General features: G+C 45.9%; 1 protein-coding gene across 8 annotated transcripts in view; it reads left to right on the top strand.

Moving 5' to 3' along the window:
• Window positions 1-20,501, top strand: part of LOC119400502 (uncharacterized) — a 257,402-nt gene that overhangs the window by 206,485 nt on the left and 30,416 nt on the right. Inside the window, exons 2-4 of one of the 8 annotated variants that reach the window (XM_049418096.1) lie at window positions 15,194-15,419; window positions 19,526-19,623; window positions 19,754-19,837. The exons of 5 other annotated variants lie outside the window; for them this stretch is intronic. In XM_049418096.1, coding sequence (XP_049274053.1) covers window positions 15,227-15,419; window positions 19,526-19,623; window positions 19,754-19,837 — 375 coding nt within the window. In that variant the 5' untranslated portion in view covers window positions 15,194-15,226. The remainder of the gene's footprint in view (window positions 1-15,193; window positions 15,420-19,525; window positions 19,624-19,753; window positions 19,838-20,501) is intronic. 2 more of the 8 variants (XM_049418089.1, XM_049418095.1) reach the window with 2 other exon arrangements.

Genomic DNA, 20,501 nt, shown 5'->3' with positions numbered 1-20,501 from the left:
TACGAACAACTGTCAGTCAGTTTTTCTTTTGACAGGCAATAAGCATCCTGATGTTTGGCTACCTCTATCAATGGTCGAAGTGTAACCATCACTTCAACTTAACAGTAACTTAATGTGCACAGTATAGTGTCAAACCTGTTCTACATATCCTCCATAGATGCAGCTGTATTTTTTCAAATGTTGAACATCCCTCGTGACCACTTGTGAACACTGAAATGGCAGCGTGAGCTTGTCAGAAGTCTATTACGAGCAGCAGACATAACATGCAAGGGCAAAAGAAGTGATTGGATACAGTCAGTGCTAACACGCAAGCACTTCATTCTGAAGTTCTTCACCATTTTCTCTTACCACGTAAAGGATTCATTGTGCATGCCAAACAGCAACGGTGACGAGGCAGCTTCAAGAATATTTTAGCATTTGGGTGGAATAACATTCACAGTATGTGACTTTATGCTATGCTCTTGTTGCTAGTTACAATGATATCTAACTGAAAGAATATGAAAGCTGATAAATAACATTTCAGGGGATGTGCTACTTCTAACTGTGGCTTAAAGGACCCCTGAGAGCGAGTTTTGTCTGCAACTTTTTTACTGTAATTTGTAGCTTAGGGTCTGGTAACCCCAGAATTCAGTTGTCAATGCTCTAACGCATTGTATAATTAATGCTAGCATCGTCAATCGAGAACAATTTTGCGTCAGTTCAAAACGGCTGCCTAAATACCATAGGAAACTAGTCCGCCACAGCGGGGGAGAGCCTAAGATCATGTGCACTCAAGCTTTGGTGTCATTGAAAGTGCAGTTTTCAAATCGGGGCTCCGCATGCAGTAAAGAATGAAACGATGCAGGTGCTTCGATGTTGTTAAGTATGTGCCCCCCCACCCCTCTCCCCCCCTACCCAGAAAAAAAAAAAGCATTTCTGGCTGAAGCAGCCAGAACTACATTGAGAGCCACCCGACAACAGAACGAGAGGGGTGATGAACGATAGTCCTCTCCGGGTGCCAGTCGGGGTATTGTGCGTGCCCCACAAATATTTTCTGATGTCGACAAGACTCGTTTTACTCATGAAACGTCACATGGGGCCTCTGTCTACGTCATACTAGTGGCGATGTTGCAAGGTGCTTAAAACTCTGATAAGCGCTCACACTTACTTTAGAACCAAATTAAAATATCTTGAAGGCAATATTCGTTAGTCTAATCAATCAAAAGTGCCCACGCATGCAGGACTATCAACAACGCAAGCATCTTGAGTTTCCAAATTTGGTGTCAGGGGTCCTTTGAAAAAAGACAACAAAAAAACAAAATGGTTTCATGCATCTTAGCTCACTCATCAGGTAAAGATTAATCATTACACACAGCCGTACAAAAGATTAAAATGTAAAGTTCCAATAATACTGCCTTCTAGAATTTACCATAAAGTTTTCTCAGAAATTTCATTCACTTCAAAAGCGATACCAAGCCGTAGTTGTTTTTTGAATAAACTGCGGTTGGGTCATGTTATTCATGCGTCTTCTTTGTGTTTCATTGTTGTCACGCTAAAATTTTGTTATCCTATTTTTGTGAATGTTGTGCAGTGATGTTAAAAGTATGGTGTGTTGGCAGAAAAGGACAACACTGTCATCCTTTTAATACATTTGTCTTTTTTTAACCTTTACTGGGAAACTAGAGGGAAACAGTTAATCAGTTTAGGCTGATAAATTATTCTTTGAGAACTGCATTGTCACTAATTTCACGATTATAGGCTCGTTATTAAAAGATAAAAGAAGGTCGAATATTCATTTTGGAATTTCACGCAAAACCACTGCACCTGAATGCCATTGTGACGTCGTGGATTGCTATTCTTTTTTTTATTATTTTCTGTACTTTGCTCACATTGGTTCAATAAAATTTTGAAACACTTGCACAGTAATTCTGTTTTATCAATAAAGAACAATGCAAGTTCCAGCAAATGGCCGTCTAAGTCTACGACATCACAATAAGCGGGTGTGGGAACTTGAAGGGTGCCGTCCCCGCCGTATTTCCGTTTTGTGCATTTTCTGGCTTGCTGAGTGCCTTCTTACAGCAAGGGTGGATTGGTATTGCATACAGGTACTTTGCTAACACAAGTGAAATTTTTCTCTTTAGTATTGCTTTATAAAGCGAGCCATTACTGACTTGTTATTGTCTGCTTTGATTGCTGGACAGAGGAAAGCCTACAGTTCTACATTGACCCTGGTGAACTGCCCGAAGAGTGGCAGGTGCCGTCCAAGCAATAAAACAGGTACTGCTTTGATCTGACCGGTCTGCACTGCAGTGCCGCGTCTGCCAACCTCTACATAGTGAGAGACTCTAGATTAATGTCAAGCACTTGATGGTCTTTAACATGTGCCTAAATCGAATGACACAAATGTTCTCGCATTTTGTCCCCACTGGAATGTAGTCGCCGCGTCTGGGAATCGAACTCGCGTCCTTGAGCATAGCAGTGCTACACCTTACCTGCTAGGCTACCACGGCGGGTACTTGATAAGCTGTGCTAGAAAAATGCAATTTGCTGCAGTGCTCAAAACTTGAGTAGCGGTATGTGGGTCATCGAAGATTTGTCTTCTACCATTTCTTTAGGTCTGGATGGCATTATGGCATTAATCAAATTTGTGAACATACTTCAGAAATCTCTTCAATTTTTAATCTTGGCTCATGAACGGCATGAGCTATAACCGCAGTGAATGGTAATGTATGTGCACAAAAAAATTAGTGCATCTCTTTCAATCAGTCATGCTGTTATTGAAAAATAACAGCAACTCGGTGCTCGTCATACATGTTTCATTCATAAATTTAAAGCAAAACTGTTTTAGTAAGCTATAACACTTGGTCTCCTGTTGTAAGACTAACAGTAGGTTCCTCTTAGCATGGCTGTAAACGTTTTGGCTATTCATTCCCTTGCATAATGGTAAATGAGTATATAAAGCAACATAGATTTGGTATCATCCCGTAGGACCACACCTAAGGACCTGAACTCATTGAATCATATTTTTTGTTGCGCTTGATCAATGCTTTGTTTTGCATTCCTTTCTTTAATGCAGGCTGTCCTCTAAACTATCAGTTTTCTTATGTGTTCTGGATTATCCTCTTCACTACCGAACAAAAACGTAGGCACAAAAAAGAGATGCAGTTTCCAAAACCTTATTTCATGTGGTTCCACAAGTACAAAAAAAAAAGAAAGAAAGAAAAGAAAGACATTTCGACAAAAATTTCATTTTTCAAAGGGTAAAAATGGGTGTCCGCAAATGATGACTTAGTTGCAAACATGGCAAAACACATTGATAAATGCGAATGCAGGCTTTCAGTGCTTCAAATATATTTTTTTAATAATTACCAAAAACCAATGGCATAAGTTTTGTTCACACTACTTTGTATGCAAAAAAGTTAATTGCAAAACTTTAAGCAGTTAGACCTAAATAATTGTATGCTTTGTGTGATCTGCCAACCACTATTTTTTTTTGTTTGCACACCAGCCACGAATGTTTACTTCGGCAGCTCATTGTTGGAGTATAGGTAAAGGCGACAAAGGCGCGAGTTTTCAATACACTGAGCTGCTTGCTGTTGTGTAATTTGCTTAAGAGGTCGTGTCTACGAACATGTATGCAGGTAGCGAAGAGGTTATTACTGTGTTAGCTATGTGCTGTGCTAATTATGTGATTACTGCCTGCGCCTGCTTGTACGGCCTGCAGTGTGTTGTACATGGAAATATCTGATCCACACGTTGATGACAAAGACAGTGTCGTAGGCTTCACCCATTTTGACCTTGCTTGTGCTTTGGTCTTAGTGGTCGTCATTTTGCAAAACATTGCAGGCAGCTGAAAGCGTCCTATTTCGGTGGAAGAAGTTTCCCTTGCGCCTGCCAGCACACTGTCTTCGATCTTCCGCCCACCCTGCTCAGCTCTGATGGGGATGGCCGCAAGGTGCGTGCACAGTCTAATCCTTTCAAGCGCTACTTATGAAGAAGTGCCTGCAAACGCGTCAAGTTTGCGCGACATTATCTCAAGGTGCTCGATATTCTATTACAATGAAAATAATGTCATAAAATATGTTGATTTGTGTGTTCTTCAGTAATTAATCTTAATGAAATAGCAATTGAATACCTATTTATGCTGGAGTTGTTCATGTTTGTTTTTAAACAAATGGAATCAAATCTCAGGCTACAAATAGAGCAATTTCGTTTTCGGGTATATTCATTTCGAGCAAACAGAAATTATGCTTTTACACGACTCGCGAAAAAGCGCCATGTTAAACGGCTCGTCTAACATAGTTGTGCCTTCCGCAAAGTGATCACATGAAACAGTCACAGCAAAATGGAGGTAAATGAACACACATTATGACACAGGAGGTTGAATTCATCTAAAGCACAGTATATCTTGCTTTTTCTTAGCCACTATTCGACACAACTAGCAAAAACAAGTGTACACCAATGCATGCAAAGTGCCAGAAGACGAGGGTCCTGAAATTTAGTTTTTAGTTCTTTATCGATTAGGATGAAACTCGCTGAGTTTATGCATGTGTGCAGACTTCAAAAATGCAATTATTTTCTAGTACAGTATGCAGTTTTTTGAAATATCCTCCATTCAATGTGCCACTTTGGGAGCTATAGTTTGCTTAGAGTGAGAGAGTTACAAAGTAAATAAGGGTATCACAATAATCTTGTATGAGAACTGAATGCAAGAAACAAGAATGGGTGTTCTAAACCCATTTGAACAAAAGGTATGTTGAACATTTGTGAGTGAGTCTATGTCAAGCTGGGATTTCACTCACAAATGCTTGTCATGAGTAAAGGGGCACGGGGCGCGTGCCGGACAGCGCAAGGCGTCGATGGTGTGCGGGGAATGGAAATGTACCCGATGGTGTGCACCCTCGCCACGTCGACGCAAGCCATTGGCCGTAGAAAGGCGCGTGCCACGCGACCCGAGCCGAGGTGAGAGACCACGGAAGAAGAGTTAGTCATTGTCCGTTGGAGTCGTCGAGGAGCAAGGTGTTGCAAGCCAGCGTCGCACCCGCGACGAGAGAGTAGGGCCCCGTTCTGGGGGCAGCGGCACAAGAGGCTCGGGAGGGTGGCCGTCGACCTTGGTGCCATCCAAGTGAGGCTCCCGGGCTTGCAGCAGCCCCGTCACAGCAGTTCGCAGGGCACCTATGGCACTCCACGGCGTGGCAAGACGACGGCGACCCACGGGCAATCACCAGAGAGCCACGTCGGCAGTAAGACCCGGTGGCACCAAGGGGAGGCCAGAGTTAGGCCTAACTGGGAGAGACCGTGTTCTCCGAAAGGAAGGAAACATCGGCGAGGAGGACGATCAGCGAGGCGTCTGATCGACGGCGACGGCCCGGAGACGTCGACAGGAGCTGCGACGACGACGGACTGGGGTCGACTGGACCACGAACAGAGTCAGCGGACACCGCGAACCGTAAGAACGCTCCATGGGTATCGCGAGTGACTGAGAGGCCATAGTGGCCAGACTTTAGGACTAGAGGAGCTAGGCATAGCTCGAAGGTTTTGCAATTGTCCGTTAGTGATTGCGCAATAGCGTCGCATTTCCTAATGGTACTTTTTGTTGAAAATTTGAGTGTTCATTTTCGTGTGCCGTGGGGTTTAAAGTTTGTTTGCAGTGCCACCACGGTCTCTCCCGAGTCTTTCTCTCTCTCTCCCAGATCCATTTCGACATTGCAAGCGCTCGAGATACGTGACAAAATAAGTGGCGAGCCTGTGCCAAGATTTTTCCAGCGTTGGGCCCAGTCACGTTTCGTCGGGGGTTGCAAGGATGGATATGGATTGGGACAAGATAGTGAGAGTCATTCGGGAGAATAAGCTCAAGGAGAGCAGGGTCTCAGGTTCATTGAAGAAGAGTGGGAGAGTAAGATAGAGGAGGGCAAAGCCCAACTTGAGGCAAGACGCGCCGATCTCGAGGCGAGACGCGCCGAACGCGAGGCGAGACGCGCCGATCTCGAGGCAAGTCGTGCTGAACGCGAGGCGAAACGCGCCGATCTCGAGGCAAGTCGCGCTGAACGCGAGGCGAAACGCGCCGGTCTCGAGGCAAGTCGCGCTGAACGCGAGGCGAAACACGCCGCAGTGTTAGAAGCTTACGCTCGAGAGAAGCGGGAACTCGAGCTTCAACTGCGATTGGCACAAGCCAAACAAGTCAAAGAGGGTATTGGACAGAATGAGAGAAGGTCCATAGAGATTCCATCGGGAGATATCAATGTGTCTGATTTTCAGAGTTTTGTTTCCGCTGAGCAAAGGGCCAGTGAGCCTGCTAGTGGTGCAGATGCAAGCAGTCTTTGTAGAAATGGGCAGAACAAAGAGGAATCAAGGGTTGCACAGAGTGACAGGATAGCAACGGTTAGTGAACTGCATGCCAGTGCTGTTGAAGAGGGGACGGAGGTAGAGAATGCGACACCTCCAGACAACAAAGAGCCAAAGGATAGCTCCCCACTGATGAGCATGTATGTTGAAGAAAGAAGTAGTCAGCGTTCGCGAGATGTGACAATAAAGAGTAAGATGAACGCAATGGCTCAGAAGCACAGTGCTAAACGCGTAAAAGTTAAGGAAACGCAGGCAGCTCCAGAGATAGCGAAAAGTGGTTTCAAGCATCAGGACGCAAGAAAAGATGCCCGAGCTGTGAACAGTAGACGCGTAAGACGAAGGAGAAAGAACGCTGCAAAAACGCGTCAAGTAGGTTGTATTTATTTGGATGCAGAGAGGGTCGTGCAAGAAACCAGGGTCGAGCATAAATGTAGGACGCAGTCAGAGAAGTTAGGTCAAAGAGGCGTCCCGTGACGAGTAACGGAGGAAACAGCCATAGGGAGCACGCTACGTGGGCAAATAAGAACAGTCCTTTCAAGAATGAGCTGAAGAAAAAGGGCCCAAATGTTGCATATGGGGGGAGTAAATCAACGACTAGTGAGTCCCATGCCAGTGTGCCTGAAGTGGGCAAAGAAGAAAAGAACGCGATGCATCCAGGCAATATTGAAACCGAAGACAGCGTTTCGCTGAGCGACATGCCTGTTGAAAGAACAAGCACTCAGCGTCCGCGGATAACATCAGAGAGGAGTAGGATGAATGGAAAGCCTCAGACGCACGGTAGTACAAGCGTAAAGTTAAAGAAAGTGAAGACAGCTCTGAAATCAAAGGAACCTGGTCGTAATTATCAGGACGCCAAAAGGTGGCTGAACTTGTCAAGGGCAGACGCGTAAAGCGGACTAAAAGAATGCCCCCAAAACGCGCAGAGTAGGGTGTAAGAAGTGGTATGCAATGAGGTTGAGGCTAGTAGTGAGAGCCAGGCATAAAAGGTGGACGCTGCCTGAGGAAGTTAGGTCGAAGAGGCGTCGGGTGAAAAGAAACAGAGGCTCCGGCTTAAGTGAGCGTCCGAGACATTGGGTAGCGAATAGACGTAAGGAGAAACTGAAGAGGCGTCGGGTTAGAGTAATCAGTTGTAGTGAGCGTTTGAGAAGACATGTCATGAATAGGCGCAGGAAGAAACTGAAAAAGATGCGCAATGTGAAAAAACACAGGTTTAAGCATGGTGTATCAAAGCGGTGGCTCCTATTGTGTTGAAAGGATGCTAGGATTTGAAATAGGTTTTGAGAATATTGATGTATAACATTTTTTTAGTTGACCTTGACAGACAGTGAATTTGTGCAGATTTTTGAAGAGTCAGTGTGGCGTATTGTGAGTAGTATTTCGGCAGGTGTAGACTGCAGCCTATAGTGTTAAGGACGATGAACTTGTGGACATCGCGAACGGTTCAGTGTAACGTTTGATGACGTGTTCGTGAAAGTGCGTGGTGTTCACCATGGTGCAGTGAAAGTAGATGGGACCATAAGAGAAGAGAATGCGAGTCAGAAGTTTAAGACATCATCAGAAGAGCAGAGGGCCGCAACCCTGAAGAGGAGAAGAAGCAGTTTTTTAAGAAAAAAACTCTTAAAAGGGGGCCCAATGTCATGAGTAAAGGGGCACGGGGCGCGTGCCGGACAGCGCAAGGCATCGATGGTGTGCGGGGAATGGAAATGTACCCGATGGTGTGCACCCTCGCCACGTCGACGCAAGCCATTGGCCGTAGAAAGGCGCGTGCCACGCGACCCGAGCCGAGGTGAGAGACCACGGAAGAAGAGTTAGTCATTGTCCGTTGGAGTCGTCGAGGAGCAAGGTGTTGCAAGCCAGCGTCGCACCCGCGACGAGAGCAGTAGGGCCCCGTTCTGGGGGCAGCGGCACAAGAGGCTCGGGAGGGTGGCCGTCGACCTTGGTGCCATCCAAGTGAGGCTCCCCGGGCTTGCAGCAGCCCCGTCACAGCAGTTCGCAGGGCACCTATGGCACTCCCACGGCGTGGCAAGACGACGGCGACCCACGGGCAATCACCAGAGAGCCACGTCGGCAGTAAGACCCGGTGGCACCAAGGGGAGGCCAGAAGTTAGGCCTAACTGGGAGAGACCGGTGTTCTCCGAAAGGAAGGAAACATCGGCGAGGAGGACGATCAGCGAGGCGTCTGATCGACGGCGACGGCCCGGAGACGTCGACAGGAGCTGCGACGACGGGACTGGGCGTCGACTTGGACCACGAACAGAGTCAGCGGACACCGCGAACCGTAAGAACGCTCCATGGGTATCGCGAGTGACTGAGAGGCCATAGTGGCCAGACTTTAGGACTAGAGGAGCTAGGCATAGCTCGAAGGTTTTGCAATTGTCCGTTAGTGATTGCGCAATAGCGTCGCATTTCCTAATGGTACTTTTTGTTGTAAATTTTGAGTGTTCATTTTCGTGTGCCGTGGGGTGTTAAAGTTTTGTTTGCAGTGCCACCACGGTCTCTCCCGAGTCTTTCTCTCTCTCTCCCAGATCCATTTCGACATTGCAAGCGCTCCCGAGATACGTGACAATGCTCAACATATAACATTTGTTCAAATGGGTTTAGAACATCCATTCTTCGTTTTATTGCATTCAGTTTTCATTTGAGATTATTGTGATGTGCTTATTTACTTTGTAACTCTCTCAGTCTAGGCAAACTATAGCTCCCAAAGTGGCACATTGAATAGATAATATTTTAAAAACTACATATTTTACTAGAAATAATTGCATATTTGAAATCAGCACACAAATATACATAAACTCAGCGCGTGTCATCTGAATCGATAAATTATTTTTAAAAAAGTGCACCCCCAAGGTCTAAGCAACGAGTGGTCTTTTGGGACCTTCGCAAGTGTTCTGAGTTGGTCACCTGGCTTGTGCTAGATTACCGTTTTAGAGAAAATGACAAGTGTAAAGAAATCTCGTAGGACTTGAACGTTTCCAAGGTGTTCTCCTTCAGCATTTGTGTTCTATTTATCTGCACAGACTGCACGACCAGCTTGCGGGACGTGTTCACAGCGCCCAACTTCGATGAGGCCGATGCCGTGGTGCGGGACGCCAAGGGTCGGCCACCCAGGCTAGACCAGGCACAGCTGCTCCATACAGGACCGTGGGTAAGGGCATTGTCATGCTCAAACTATAGGTGGTGCTTAGAAGCAGGGGTGTGCCGCTAAATTAAAGGGAGACCCTTTAGATGCATATCTCTTTATTTTTTAGCAGATTTTCACTATACTTGTGCAGCTTATGTATCTTTATGTCCGCATTTCAAATATGCAGTTATTTTTTTGGTACAATCTGCAGTTTCTTAAATATTGAACATTTTGTTTACCTTCTTAAGAGCGAGATTTATTTCAAAACTGCGAGAGTTGTAAAGCGAATCAGCATAACACAATAACCTGTAATGTATACCGTCTGCTGTAAAACGAAGAATGGATGTTCTAGGCCATCTGAACAAAAGTTAAGGCACGTTAAACTTTCATGAGCAAGACCTCAACTTGACTCAACTCACCCATGAATGATCACCGTTAGGAAATAAATCTTGCTCCTAGCAATACGAAACATCTAATATTTAAAGGGGTCATGAAGCACCCCTTGGGCTGATTGAAAAAACACATCCTGCGGAAAGCTGAACGGCTATGAACTGCTCTGCCAAATATTACAGTCGTGCGCGCCGCGTAATGGCCACAAGCGGAGCGCGAAGTTGCCGTTTCCCCAGGCACCCTCTTTTCAAACAGAGGCGGTTCTCACTCTCGTCGGTGGGCGGGGCGTCTGTCCGCTGTACGTAGCAAGAGACATAGCATGCTTATTGGCCGATAGCCGACGTAAATCGAGAGCGGCGTTCGGATCAGATGCGCTTCTTGCCGCGGGGCGCCGCCACTGCCGGCGCCGCACTCCTCAGTACACGGTAGCCGCACTCGCGCAAGCGAATCACAGCGGGAGAGCGATCGCGTTTCATGACGCGCGCTGGCGTAACTTCTTTCCCCCATGCCATCCCTCCCTGTCTAGCTTCCAGTGCGCTCGCCGGCACGAGAAAAGAGAGAAAGCGCTGGGAGCGTGCGCCAAACCCCCGTAACTCCGCTGATTCTTGACGGATTCGAGAAATTTTTGCGGCAATCGATTCGGGAGGCAGTACACTCCGATACTGAGGCCATTAGATCATTACTTGGAAAAGTGGTTCATGACCCCTTTAAAATAAATGTTGTATTAGAACAATAATTGTATATTGAAATCAGCAGATAAAAATACACCAGCTTTGAACGTTTAATAAAATGTACTAATAAAAAAATAACATGTTTCTGGGGCAGGGTCTCCCCTTGAGTTGAAATTTGGCCACAAATTGAATAGTGGTTGCCATTCAATTCATATCGGATTCAAGATGCAGCTATTGAAGGACTCACATTACACAGCCTTTCATCTTTTTGTCTTGAATTGGGTAAGGCAGTTCATTACAGTAGACCCCCGCTGATACACTTTTCACAGCACTGTAAAAAAATAGACGTAAGAGCCGAGAAACTGGAAAAAATGAGAAACTAGAGTAGTGGCGAGAAGCACACACATTTTATTTCAAACCTTTCGCTTGAAGAAATCGTGCAGCATCGCCTGGCTCATTTTCTCACCACCCGATCAGTACAAGGTGTCTCTCAAGCACCTGCAGTGCCATGTGGCTTTGAATTCTGCTTTCTTGGTGCCATCCTGTTTGTCTATTTGGCACGTTGTAAGCATGGGAGCACTTAAACACCGAGTGAACACACGACCAGCATGGCAGCCCATAAGAGAGAGATAGGAAACGGCGAGAAGACCAGGAAAATAATTTCCTACAATAACCATAGTGATGAGTCCTCCCTGGCACCCAGTTGACGAAAACAGGGTGACTTCAGGCCACAAAAACTGATCTCGGATGTCTGTATTTGTAAACCAATTTTTAGCACCTAAAACGTCATAGACCGTGTTTGTTTAGAAGCGAAATACAGATCTCGGAGGTCACGTTTCTTGTGGCGGGACTTAAAATGCATCATGGATGTCGCCATCACCACTTTTGATGGCCAAGTCAGTGGCGTAGCCAGGGGGGGCACACCGGGCCTGTGCACCCCCGCCGAAATTTTTTTCTCCCATGAGATACAGCCTACAAAATGACACTCGACCACACTTACCTGCCTGGATCCCATGTCGGATCAAGGGGGTGCCCCCCCCTCCCTGAAACAAATTTCTGCCTACGCCACTGGGCCAAGTCGATTGTCAAACCACCTAGCGGACCAAGCCAAGCCACGTGAAAAGTCTGCATGGCTGCCTGGGCTGTCTCGGAGGGCCGGTTTGCGACGTACAATGTGGGAAAGGTCCCACAGTTGTGATGTAACTGTGGGGTTCCCAATGCATTGGATTCTATGGGAGCTATGCCGGGGCTGGCCGAAAAAGACATAGCAGCCCGGAAAACGCAGCACCCGGGAACGTAATAGCGGGATTCTACTGTATTTGGTTGACTTCACCATGTTTTCATTCCTTCAAAACGATGTATGGTGTGGTAGTTACACTTATACCCTGTCACACAGGGCAACTTAAGTGCACTTTGAGGGAGTGCACTTCGCCGCTAGTGTCATTTGCACGCTGTCACACAGGAACGCTTTGTGACACTCACTGCAAAGTACACTTGCTGGCAAGTGCGTTCGCCAAACTCACTCCGCTGCGACGGAGTGTTTAGCCTCGGTAGCAGTGGCTTGCAAATAAATACGCTAATGCAAAATGCCGCGATCATGGTATTTTTAAACCACCATTTTCGTTATTAGGAATACTGTCATGTATTCAAACAAAATCATACTAAACAAAGAACCTCGCTACTCTCGCCCTCGGGCAGTTTGTGGTCATGTCCGCTAGGGGGATGCGGGAGCACATGCCGTGCAATGGCCACGTCCGTCGCATCGCGTCCCCACTATGCACCTTCTGCACCGGAGTCTGCCATTTTTGTTTTCGATTCGTCTTTGATATGACACTGTCTTGTCTTGGCTCACGATAACCAGTGATGTTATGCAGTTGCAATATTTATCATTTGCACGCAAAAGTTTATTGTAAATATGTTCATACCTGTAATACTCTAAACAGCGAGCATTGCCAAAAGTAACAAATATATGTTGCGCTACTAAACCACCAATAGCCACTGCCATCATTTCCAAGCACACTCTCTTTCTTGTGTAGCAGCGCGGCGCCAAAGTGGCAGTCTGTGAGCCTAATTGCACTCGCTCAAAATGACACTAAATTTGCTAGTGTGACCTTCCTCAACAAACAAACACTCTAATATGTGATTATGGTCACCTGTCTCATTAGTGTGGTGCATAGAACACAGATTTTAGATTTTAATTGTCTTATTTATGGGTAGTATGCAAACTTCCCCATCGTGTGCGGCTTCACCACAGCACCGTGCCTGCGAAGGTGGTTTCACGGCAAAGCGTGCCGGAATGTTGTGAAACCATCTTTCAGAGGCTGCACGTGGGAAAATGCATATAATCATTCCTTTCGAATACTTCAAAACTTTGAATACTACAGTTTGAGCTGCACATATAGAATATTGTAATGTTTGATTGAATATTTCCACTGATCGAGTATTTGTCTGAGCCACTTGTGTAGCATTGCGATATTTCGCTTACTAACTTGGATTCCTACGTTTTGTGTTGCCCTTCTGTGCCTTTACAGTGTAGCTGTTATGAGATCATAACAGCTGGTTTTCATGTCGTCCGCCGCCTTTGTCGTCGGAGCTATCATACACATGAGAAAATTAAAAAAAATGGTTCGAGCCAGAACTATCCTGGTATTCTGCGTGGCAGTCAAGCACTGTACCACAGAGCAAAGCCAGTGCTTGAAACCGCTTTAGAAAAAGACCCTATACAGGTGCGATGTTGGGCAAGGAGTCGCGTTAGCAGGTGTAATATTTCACGGCAGAAGCACAGAATAGCACCAGGCATCACACCATGTGAATTGTGTAACGAGTGGTTTCTTTATGTTGCCACCATTACAAATGGCTTAGCCATAAGTCATCATCATCAGCCACAACATCACGAAATGTGCAGCTATGTAGGGGGCACACATTGCCTTACAGATGCTTAGGGTAAGTCACTTCCTTGCAAAATGATTATGTATTATGGTGCAGCGGGTACTTCATAACTGTACTTCCAGTGGGCACCTTAAGGCCCAATCTACACTAGAGCTCGAAGCAGGCCAATGTGGCAAAAGTCACTAAAAATCAGCTCGCTTTGTCGCCTAAGTGGGCGGAAAAGCAGGCTGTAAGTCTGATCTTTGGACCGATTTTCTTGCCATGGCATAGTGGAACACCTTTCCGCTCAACTGGATGCTGTATTTTGGCTGCACTAGAATATAAATCACGTGATTTAAGGTAGAATCAGTAAGGTATCAGAATCAGTAAGCAATCGGTAATGTAAGGCATCAGTAAGGTAGAAAGGTGGGCGAGTTGAAATTGATGCATAGTACTTGAAAAACCAGCGCGGAAACGACGGAGACGCACAAAAAAAAAAGACACAGGACATGCGCTAACAACTGAAGTATATTGAACAAAGCTGAACACAAAAAAATGAACACCATGCGTGCGCAGGATTCTAGGTCACGTGGAAAATTTGCTAAGCATGTGTACCTCACAATCTAGCAGACTATTGGAAGGCTCAGATATACAGTCATAACACATAATTTTAATGAAGAAGGCTTCTGCAAGTTCCCGGGACCTTTTTTTAAGTTTGTGCTTCAAGATGACATGGCCTGCAATGAGCTGAAAGATGTGAGGTTGGCGTTCTGTTTTTGTGCTGGCAAAGTTGTTCATGATGCAATTACCTGACTGTCTTAGTATGCCTTTCTGCAGGAGAGGTTAATTCTGTAAACAACACCAACAACACACCAACAACGCCAACACATGAAACGGTGGGGTTGCGATTAGGCTTGTGCGAATATTCGAGCACTTCGGATATTCGAACGAATAATACAGTATTCGAATTCGCTTCGATTCGAATTTAAATTATTGAAAATTTCGAAGTATTCGAAATGAACGAATAGGTGTATTATATTAGTCCGCTTGTAACCCGCCTGTAAAGGTGGTTTCACTGCAGAGGAGGGTTGCTATACCGTGAACACACTTTTCCAGGAAAAATCCGCACTGTTCGTTTGTAAGCTCCTGTAAAGGTGGTTTCACTGCAGTGGAGGAGTGCTATACCGTGAATACACCTTTCCAGGGAAAATTTACACTGCCGCGAAGCCCCACCTCAAGGGTAAATGAACATATTACCCTCACATCGATTCATCATTTTTCAAGTTTAAAAACTTGTTATACCGGCTTATATGCTGCAAGTATAATAAATTTTAAAACGTAACATATTTTACAGGTTATCACTTGCATTCTACCAAAAGACAAATCCTGCTACTATTCAAGTTGCTTCCACTTCCTTTGAACCAAAGAGAATGACATTTGCACATGCCTTGTTACAATTAAAAAAAGACGTTGCGCAGGGGTTGAGTCATGACATATTGCTCGTTTTTCTTTATAGTATGTGATATACGCTATTTGAATTCGATTCGAAATTATTCGACCAAAATCACTATTCGCTTCAAATTCGCTTTGAACCTAAAATTTACTATTCGCACAAGCCTAGTTGCGACGCTTCACCAAGCAATCAACAACCATTGTTCCTCTAGCCTTTTTCTCAATTGCAGCACATGACTTTCCTACTTTTAGGTTTGAGGAAAAAAGAACATTCACATGTCACGTTCACAGAAGGCATAAGGCTTTCACCTTAACAAATAAATATCAGTAAAAAGCAGCTGCACTGCGTCCCTCTCCTTTGCAGAGAACTTGAGGTGGGCAGCCGAGTGTTTCCGGGATGCACCCATCGCTGGGCCTGAGCCGGGCAGTGCAGAGCGGCCGCGCAGGCACCTGGCAGGTGCTGCTGCGGGACGTGGCACTGGCCCTGCGCCTGCTGCTAGTCACTGCACGCAACCGCATCGGTCACCCCCACTTTCTCAGCCTGTGGGCTTCAGGAACCGCCCTGGCCAGAGCTTCCTTCTTGCTCCTGGGTGAGTGCGCGACTTGCCTCGTGCAGTGGTTCCACTCCTGCGCCAACTGCGCCAGAGTGCGCCAAATTGTATTACTGCGCCATCCTGATAATATAGACGAAATTTGCGCCAAAGTGCGCCAAAGTCTCGGGTTTGGGGGCGTCAATCACCGGCAGTCGCACGGCCGGCGCGTCAGAACATGTGCAGCTTGATCTTTGGGCTGCCAAAGTCGCAACCATGGACCAAGAATTATTCCGCTGAATAAATAGTGCTCGCGCGTGCGTTCCGAGTAAGCCACGATGCCATGCACGGTGCCGACGCAGCTTCTGTTCTGCAAGTCGGCTCGTCAGCAAAACGCGCTCTCCGCAGAGGCTCGTGACATCTAGGCCTATCGGTAGCGAGAAAGTGCGACGGCGATTCATCGGCGGACGTCGTCTGCTCCGGAAACGCTGCTGATAGCTCGTTTCAAGCGTCGCATGGCACGTAAGGATAGCAATGTTCGTTAATAACTACATGAGTGCCGCTAAAATGTCTGTCACTTCTGTTTCCGGACATCGCGGAATGAAATCTGGGATCGCTCGCAATAGATATATGGGACAATATCGAATTTACCTTGCTTCGCGTTTATGGAAGAGCACGCGAACGGTGGAAACGCGTTGACATTTTCCTCAGATATACTTTATCCATGGATCTTCATCCAGAACAGCTTTTTCGTAATTCCTTCCGCCAGCGCGTCCGAGTTTGTAATCACTCTGCGGTAATACCCCCTAAAAGGCCCTGCCCTTTCGAGCTCACGTGCTAAGGTTCCAATTCGAATTTTTTACTTGCTTTTTTAAAAATGTCTCTCATTAGTAAAATCATATCTCCTGGTCGGAGCAGCCGCAAATGCGCAGCTGTCAGTAGCGGGCCCGTCGCTGACGGCCCACAGTGAAGCGGCTACGCCATGTTACACGTACGCCCCTCGCTTTCGGGGGTCAATAGCTAACGGTTAAAAAAATTCAGTTTCGTTTCAGATCGAAGCAATGAATGCGATACCAAAAATGTATTGTGAAACGAAGTAAGACTAGCAGCTAACTCTTTTGGATCCGATCTCGCGAACTCAACAACGCTGGTTTAAGCGAATATGGCCCCTCCAGGAACCCAAAGCGTTTTCTTGCTCTGAGTGCTAAACGCGAAGTAAGCGGTTGAGAGCACCAGACAAGTTTACGAGCCGAGACTGATGCCTCGAGATATCGCGCGCACAAGCGAACTGCGCCTCTCGAACGATTGCGCTGCACCTCCCCCTCCACTCCCCTGGTCCTTCATGCTTATTACGAAAGACGGGCGGGGCGTTTCCTCTCTGTTTGATGAGCAATCGACGGCAGGCCGCACGCGGGAAGGGAGATTATCTCATGCGCTGTCCGTGCGGCGGAGACAGACGGCCGGCTAGTTTAATCTCCGCTTCAGCCGCGTTCGTTGCTAGCGCTCGCGAGCTTTACCCGCGGCTAGAATGCGCGTGGTGATGTTATTAATTTGGACTTCATACGGAAAATTACGGCAACGGCGACGGCAAAAATCCGCCGAGAGTGTCCATATAATTGCTATCGCAAGGGTCAATGTACGGGGCAGATTTTGCGCCCCCCCCCCCCTTCGGTGATTTGGGGGGGGGTCGCCCCCCCTGCCCCCCCCCCCCCCCCTGTGCGCACGCCTATGCTCCTGAGTTGATTTTTTCCATGAGATTTGCAATGAATCGAAATATTTCTAGCCTTTATAAGAGCCCATAATATACTCAGGGGCTTGAATGTTAATGCAATATGCTTCTGTATTGCACTCCATGATGTAAAATTCGCATGCTCCAAAGTGCTCTCAGATGCAAAATTATCTGCTCCAAAGTGCTCCAAGATGAAAATTTTGCTGCTCCAAAGTGCTCCAAAACGGAAATTTTGCTGCTCCAAAAATTGTTCCAAATCAGAAGTCCTCGTAGCATCACTGCTCGTGTTACAATTGCCACACATTCGACTTGCTTTCGAAGCTTAGGATAACAGAGAGCTGAGCTAGTCGGTAGGCTATCATGTTTAAATTAAACTGAAGATGCAAACACGGACGTCAGAGACTATAGACTTTTCTCTTGTGTCTGTGTTTGTATGCCCAGCCTTTTAACATGATTTTCGAGACTCATTGATCAATATTAGGTTACAAGAACTGCATAAAAAAAAGATAGAAAAAGAAGTCTTCATGTAAAAAAGGGAAACCTGCAAAAATGGTATGCAACTCAACCTCTGTTTAGACAAATTTTGTAAAATTAACACACGACTTTGTTCGGTAAAAACCTTAAAGTTCGACCGTTATGCAGAGTACAGTTACAGGCGATTTGTGATTTATGAGGAAAGGGGTCATAAATAATGTCCTAGTGTTTGGGAAGTCCAAAATATAATTGAAGAGAGGTCAGGATTGAGCGGATTTGTAGTCAAGGCCCTCTGCATAGCAGTTGAGTATTCGACCACAAGCCATGCGGGTGCTTGAAACTTCTTCGTAAAAAGACCCTATACAGGCATCACGTCAGCCAAGGAGTCACGTTAACAGATGCAGTATAGCATTGTAAAAGGGTAAAATAACAAACCAGGCATCACGTCAAATTGCGTGACGAGTGGGTGGGTTTAAAGCTTCTCACTAGAGCTATGCGAATAGCAAAAATTTTGGGTGCGAAGTGAATTCGAATATTGAAGTGTGAGTGCGAATCAATAGAATATTTTTCGAATATTTCTCGAATATTTCTAGAATATTTTTCAAATACTTCGAAGCAAAATTGCAGAAAAAAAAGTTGGGAGGATTCCTAAGCATACTTTTATGAGACAGCAACATGAAAGTGTTTCTTTTCGCTAGGTTGATGAAGCACTGGCGGGGTGGTGTTTCATATTGTCTTATCAAGAATGAGGCAATGTAGAGGTCGAATTCCATTTATGTACATGATTTGGTGCAACCAAAGTGTTGCCGACAACACTTTACACGTGATAGGCAAAGATGCCATTTCCTCAGCCTCTCCTCTTTCAACTTCTGTGGAATCCCAACTAATGTGGCGGACAAGGGTGTGCTCCCTTTAAGTCCGGAGTTCCAAATCTGCCTAGACGTCGATATATAAGAACATCTGAAATTTTGGATGCAAAAAAGCTTCGGCGTCCGATTTTTCGAACTCCCTGCCCAAATTTCATGCCAAAACCAAAACAGCATTAATTGAGCCCCCACCTCTGCCACACCTTTCATCTCCATGTTGGAACCAGCGTTTTCTTGAGCTAATACATTTGCGACCGTAGCGGAGCTTGAAAAGCAGCTTTGCCGCAATACGGGGGTGTGATGAGGTGAAGCATAATGAAAATCTAGGGACCACTTTCAATCGGACGTTGACTATGTCTGGCAAAGTTCGACTGTAACGAAGCTTGAAAGGCAGCTTTGCCGCAATACCGGGATGTGATGAGGTGAAGCATATTGAAATTCTAGGGACCACTTCCAATCAGACGTTGACTGTCTCTTGGCAAAGTTCGACCGTAACGGAGCGAAAGGCAGCTTTGCCGCGATACCGGGTGTGATGAGGTGAAGCATATTGAAAATTTGAAGGGGTCACTTTCAATCGGACGTTGACTGTATTTGTTTTTGGGAAGTTCGAATAGTTCGAATAGTAAAATTTCAGTGCGAATCGAATCGAATAGCAAACACTATTAGAAAAATATTCGAAATTTTGAATGTTTGCACACCCCTACTTCTCACCCATTACAAAGAGCTCAGCTATAATTCTTCGTCATCAGCCACAGCATCAACAAAGTGCACATAATGCCTTAAAGATATGTAGTGGGTACCTTGCTTCTCCACAGAGTGATGAATGTGGGCATTGAGCATACTTCCCTACTTCGCAAAATTATGATGATTTATGATGTAGTGGGTACCTCGCAACTGTGCTTGCGGTAGTCACCCCAAGAGTGTTTAAAACGGGCTCTTGAGAGGCCGCTCTTTCAGCTTTTGCTGCGGCTGTGCTGCATGTGCCACGTAGGCCTGGAATTTTTTTCTTTTGTTGAAGGTTCACAGTGATAGCCCATGCTACGGTAAGCAAGTGCCATTTCTTGGCTCTTGAGCTGCATATGGGTTCTGTCCTACAGATGCTCTGGTTGGACTTCCATCGGTGTCTGCCACTCTGTTGGTGTCCAGACTGCAAGAGGAGCGGGTCAAGCACCTCGTTGCTGAGCTCACCATCGAGGTGAGTGGCTTCCTTTTATGCTCGCTAGTGTTCTTGAGCTGGCACGTTGTCAGAGTTGCTTGAGAGAGAAACATACGTTAGTTTACCAGAACTACTTGTGTCAACAGAGCCCGACTGCTGTTGTGCGCAGGCGGATGCGGAAAACCAGTTGGAGCAGCTGTGCCTGTTTGTACGCTACCAAATCAAGAAGCAGACATTCGAGAAGTGCCACATTGTGAGCAGCGTCTGTTGTTTATTCCTTTCTTGAAGTTCCGGCAATAATTTAATAAATGAAACCTTCCTTGCACAAGTTGTTCAAATTTGCTGCCCTTTCTTTTATGCATTTCACTGCAGTGAAGTTGATGCTGCAATACGTTTTATCATTGTGTTTTCAATTCCGAACAGGTATTATTGACAAGGTATAGTTTTATAGTTCATATAAATTCATTCATAATGTGTTGTTCTTTTTTGTCAGCAATCATTTTGTTTACATTCAAAGCCACAACCTGTAAATGTGTTTTATCATGAAAGCTTTGTCTCTTTAATTTCTTCATCCTGCTGCAATTCCACTTAGGGATGGCAGTTTAAATATTAATTGATTTCATTGCAGTCGTATTGGACTGCTGTTGATTGGTCACATATTAAGGCTAGCTTGAGCACGCTGCAGTGTACACCTGTAAGCAAAAGTATACGGACCACGGGAGCATGTGCCAAAATGCATTGACGCGCTCTCTGCCGGCATGGAACCTGCTGTCGAGAGGGCCCCAAGAGCAGTGGTGCGCATGCACGTCCCATCATATATGCCGGCCTGTCCAGTAGCTTTGCCTGGCGTGGTTATGGTGCCCGTCGACTAAGCGCCAACTAGGTGTCGCAAGTTCTCTGCTCGGTCACATATGCAC

Source organism: Rhipicephalus sanguineus, chromosome 7 (assembly GCF_013339695.2).
Source record: "Rhipicephalus sanguineus isolate Rsan-2018 chromosome 7, BIME_Rsan_1.4, whole genome shotgun sequence".
Classification (NCBI taxonomy): Eukaryota; Metazoa; Arthropoda; class Arachnida; order Ixodida; family Ixodidae; genus Rhipicephalus; species Rhipicephalus sanguineus.
Note: the sequence above shows the minus strand (reverse complement) of the source record. Positions and strands in the feature narration are given on the sequence as shown.